At 50.3% G+C, this 5,232-nt stretch overlaps 1 protein-coding gene across 1 annotated transcript; it reads left to right on the plus strand.

Annotated features, from left to right (window-relative positions):
* Window positions 1-2,937: 2,937 nt before the first annotated feature.
* Window positions 2,938-4,995, plus strand: FOXO4 (forkhead box O4). Its single transcript, XM_068533406.1, has 2 exons — window positions 2,938-3,808; window positions 4,247-4,995. Exons 1-2 carry the CDS (start codon window positions 3,344-3,346, stop codon window positions 4,334-4,336), a joined length of 555 nt encoding a protein of 184 aa, XP_068389507.1. The 5' UTR covers window positions 2,938-3,343; the 3' UTR covers window positions 4,337-4,995.
* The last annotated feature ends 237 nt before the right edge of the window (window positions 4,996-5,232 follow it).

A 5,232-nucleotide genomic window follows, 5' to 3' on the forward strand; every position in this document is an offset into this window, starting at 1 on the left:
GCTCACCCTCCTAAAGCATCTGGAGGTCCTATGGTTTATGGTCATTTTCATCTGTCCGGAGTTACAAGGTATACCCTCATCTTAACAGTAAAGGCTCAATAAGCATTTGCGGATTGACTGAAGAATTTATACTCTAGTTGGGGAGACAATATGCCCTCATGAAACGAAAAGCCATGTAACCCCAAGCACAAAATGAAAGAATACAAACTTGAGTTCATAGAGGCTCAGGAGATGCAAAGTTGTTAAGTGATCTGTCAGGTTGGGCTAGTTGGGGAAAGTTTCCAAGAGCATGTAAGTTTTGAGCTTTGAATTGGAAATTTAAGGTGATGGACATGAGTTGGTAGAGAGGTGGACCTTTTCAAACAAATGCACAAAGGGAGACAACGCAAGATATAACTCAAGCCACGACAGGTGCCTGCCCCACCCTGCCATTTCCCTGTCTCAGCAGCTCTTCATGATCTGCCACCACACCTGTTTCAGTTAGAAGAGAGCTCCTTGTGACCTAGCGCCCACCAGGCTCCCTCTTCTACCAAATTCACCGCTCGTGCAGCACTTTCCGAGTACTCCAGGCTGTGCTGGAAGAGGCGTAGGCAGGAAATGTTCGCAGGCATTGTGAGCAACTATCTCCTGTCCCTCTAGTCTGGACCTCAGGTGGGAATACACAGTCTTCTGTTTACCCTCTACATGACAAATGCGTGTTGGAGTAGAAGAAGGCAGGAATATGTAGAACCAAGGTGGTTATGTTACCATGAGCAGACTAATATCACTTTGAAGGTCTAATGTGCTGCGGCCTCTGAAAAACTCCGGGTGGTATGGCTTTACAACCGTGATGGGAGGAAGGCCTGGTCATCACAGAGCACATATCAAGCAACACTGCCAATGGTATAATGCTAGGCACTATACAGATAAGTTAAATTACAGTCCCTACCCCTAGGAGCTTGCCGTCTAACAGGAAAAATGGGACATGGCCAGGCAGTAAATAAATATGATACATTTATTAAAACGTTGTCAAATGCACAAGTGCAATGGTCACTCGATTCCTGACCTCGTTCATTCGACAAACATTTATCGAATGTCTGTTATGTGGGCTCACAGAGATACATACAACTTGTCTCTGCCTTCAGGGAGTTCACAGTTTAGTGGAAGAGACATACATACACATAAGCAAATAATTACAGTATAATATGGTTTGTGCTATATAACATAAGCCTGCACAAAATGCTTGGGAATGCATAAGACAGAGAACTAACTGTACCTGAGGGAGACCAGGAAGGCTGAGTAAGAGTTTTCCAGAATAAGAGACTTGGGGAAGGGATGATGAGAGGGAGGACATCCCAGGATGTGGAGGGAAAGGTATAAAAGGGTATGTATGGCATTTCCAGGAAATAGTGCGAAACTCGAACTGGTCAGAACTTAATGTGCCCAGTGAAAGAGGAAGCAGGAAAGGTGCCTGAATCTGAAGAGACCTGTATGCCTTGCTAAGGAGTTTGAACTTTATCACATAGGCAATGGGGAAAATCAAAGGAAGTTTTAAGCAGGGAAATGCTATGATCACATATAGGTGATATTCCAGTTCTCCTGCCTCCTAGCTGTGTGACTTTGGGCAAGTCACTAAATCTCTGAGCATTAGTGTCTTTCTCTGGAAAATGGGGGTGACAGGGGTACCTACCTCACGGGGTTGATTTGAGGGTAAAGGAGCTAATTTATATAAAGCAGTCAGCACAGCGCCTGGCACATAATAAGTGCTCCATAAATTTTAGTTATTACCAGGAGTGTTTCTTAGAAAGGTTACTTTGTTGACAGCACAGAACATAAACTGCAGTTGGGAAAAGATTCGTGGTGGGAGGTCTGATTAAGACGATGCTGCAATTTAGTCCAGTGATAAATAAGATCCTGAACTGGGATTTGGATGTGGGAGTTTAGGGAGATGAAAAGATGAAGGGTAAATCTAGCTTAGGAGACTGGGTAGATTAGGACAACCATTAACCAAATTCAGAGATAAGAGTATCCAGAGGATAGGGGTGTGGGTGCAGGAACAGATAATGAGTTCTGTTTGGAACCTGTTGAATGAGAAGTGAAGCCGCCGAAGATGGGAACCTGGAGAATATCAATATTTGAGGAGAGGCCAGAAGAGCCAGTGGAGAAAACTGGTTAGCAACCGCACTATCAATGGGAACTGCGTATGGGGAGTCGAGAGCGGTGGGGGAGACACCATCATCAGCTAACCATTTGTTTATGTTCCCCAAGCCCTCCGCCCAACTCCTCAACACGAAAACAAGCCTATTCTCTAGTCAGTTCTTTGCTTCGTGCTTCTCGGTTTTCTGCTTCTTGCAGAGACCGCATTTTTTCCTTTTGCCCTCTTCTGACGGAAAGACGGAACGGTCTAACATCTCTCGACACGCTCATCTAGGCGATCCCGAATCACAGGGGAGGAGGGGGGAAGGGGAGAAAAGGAAGAAAATGATTTTTAAAGAAAAGAAAAAGTCCGCCACGACCTCTAATAATTAATGTTCCCCCTCCCTATATCCTGCCACGCCGCTCTCCTGCCACCCAGCTCGGGCTCTTGGCCGCGAAGTAGGACGGGAGATGTAGTCCCCAAGCCCGACCAGGCTGGCACGACTAGAGAACTCTGTTTCCCAACCCGCTCTCCAGGCGCGTGCGCAGATGGCTGCCCCGGCGAGTGGTAAACAGAGACGTCAGGCGGGGGCCGCAGCTTGGAGCAAAACAAAAGGGAACCCCGGGGGGCGGGGGGTGGGGGGGTTTGGTAGGGGGATTGGTGCGGGAATTCGAGAGGCTGGGGCCGCGGGGACGTGGACCCGAGTAAGAGCTGGGGGGAGGGAAGAGGCGGGAGGAGGGGGAGTCAGGGGAGGGGCGAGTGACGCGGGGGAGCGGGGCGTGGGGGAGGGCAGTGATCCGGGTGGAGGAAATTCGGGAGGAGTGTCCGGGGGGCAGCAACTTAAAAGGGGGAGGGAACTGCGGCTAAAGAGACGTTCGGTGATGGGAGCGCGATTTGTGAGGGGATACGGTGCCTCAGGTTTAAAAGAGCAGGAAGCTGAGTGAGAGGTTGGGGAAAAAGTGCCTTCGCTAGGCGAAGGTTACAGGTGGTGTCTCGGAAAGAGCTCCAAGGCTGCAGACTGTAGTGGAGGAGAGGATCAGAGAACTAACTGTGTGCAAGGGACAGCTTAGGGGCTAGCGTCCAGGGGCGAGGGGGAAGTTCGAGACTTTCTGAGGACTGGCAGGAATGTGCCTCCTGGCCCTCGGTGCTTCCCCCCTGGGGGGAGGCATCGCGAGGGACTGTGGCAGGCTCCTCTGAACGCTGAGCGGCGGAGGTCCAACTCCACGTATGGATCCAGTGAATGAGAATTCAGCCAGAGAGGCTGCCGCGCTCGTAGACCTCGATCCCGACTTCGAACCCCAGAGCCGTCCCCGCTCCTGCACCTGGCCCCTTCCCCGACCAGAGCTCGCTCCCGAGCCGTCCGAGCCGGCCGAGGTGGAGTCAGGTCTGGGAGAGAAGGTACACACGGAGGGGCGCTCGGAGGGGCGCTCCCAGCCGACCCTGTTGCCCTCCCGGCTCCCTGACCCGGCAGGGGGCCCCCAGCCTGGGATCCTGGGGGCCGTAACAGGTCCTCGGAAGGGAGGCTCCCGCCGGAATGCCTGGGGAAATCAGTCATATGCAGAACTCATCAGCCAGGCCATTGAAAGCGCCCCCGAGAAGCGACTGACACTCGCCCAGATCTATGAGTGGATGGTCCGCACAGTGCCCTACTTCAAGGACAAGGGTGACAGCAACAGCTCAGCAGGATGGAAGGTAACTATGACCCCCTTACCTCCGTCCCAATACGCGTCTGCTCCTGGTCCCCCCAGTCTCCTTACCTCTACTCTGGGGCCCCTTTTACACCCCTAGCCCAGAGGTCCACCTTCCGTCGTCATTTAGACAAACATTTACTTAAGACATAGTATATGCCGCTGGGTGCTTGATGCTGGAGGATCACAGATGAATAAGACACTGTCCTTGCCCTGGAGAAAATTGAATTCTCTGCTCACTGCTCAACACTCCCAGCACTTTGGCTTGGGCTGCCCCAAACACTTATCCCCACAGAGAAGTCTTTATCCTATGTACAGCAGGAACTGTGTGGATTCCCCACAGGAACCTGGCCTTCCCTCCTCCCCCACCTCCCACCCCAACACCTTTTCTCCCATTCCTGTGGGATCACTTGGATTCCCTGCTTGCCTCCCAATACCTCAGGGTAGAAGTACTGTTCTAGGACTCTGCTACCCAAGAAGATGGAGTGAAGTGGCGAAAGGTAAAAAGAGTGATATCCATGTGGTAAGGTAGCAGATCTTATGCACTAAGAAAAAAGGGGGGGCTGCCTCGGTTTACCCTATATAATGCCAAGAAACTCTCCTTAGTAAGGGGCTATCCAAGTTGTGGGGGGAAGTTTTCATTTACTGTTGAGGAGTATTCATGGAAAAAATAGATAGGGCTCTGACTTCAGAGCACAAGGTTGGGAGTTCCCTTGGCCTTCCATGAGGAAACTGCGAGGAAAGATCTCGCTAGATGCTCTGAAAGCTTGTCCTGAGAAATATGGGACTCTAATCCCAAGATTTGGGAGCTTTAACTCCTGTTGACGCCTTGTGCCCCCATAGGTGGTGAGATCAACATGCAGGGAAATACAGAGGGTTGAGTGAGCAGAGGAGGGTCTTCTCCTAGGTATAAGAGATCAAGGGATCGGATCCGCAGTATCCCTAGGGGTTGGGCAGAACAGAAAGCAGGACAGCTGACTGAGACCCTTGGCACTATTTCTGGGTAGACTGCCACGCCACAGTCTCAGCTCATACAGAGCTCCCCTCCTTGGACCCAGCCTACACAGCTGTTTTTCTTTTCCTTAGGTTCATTTTCCAGGGTAGAAGAAATAACCATGAGTTGTTAGTTATGCTGTGGTAGTGTAGTCCCTCCTTAGAATTTACACTTGTACGGGGTTTTTTAGTTTACAAAGTAATTAAAAATTTTAATTTCATTTATCTTCACAGCAATTCTGAGATTCCACATTTTACGTATTAGGAAACTAAGGTACAGAAAGGTTAGGAAACTCGCCAAAATCGATAGAATGAGGACTTGAACTCAGGTCTAACTATAAATCATATGCTCTTTCTGCTAATCCATGCCGCCATGGAATGATGGCAAAACCAAATCAGGCCAAATCTGGGGCCTCCAAGGCTCTCACCTCCCAA

The sequence above is a fragment of the Eschrichtius robustus genome, chromosome X, assembly GCF_028021215.1.
Source record: "Eschrichtius robustus isolate mEscRob2 chromosome X, mEscRob2.pri, whole genome shotgun sequence".
Lineage (NCBI taxonomy): Eukaryota > Metazoa > Chordata > Mammalia > Artiodactyla > Eschrichtiidae > Eschrichtius > Eschrichtius robustus.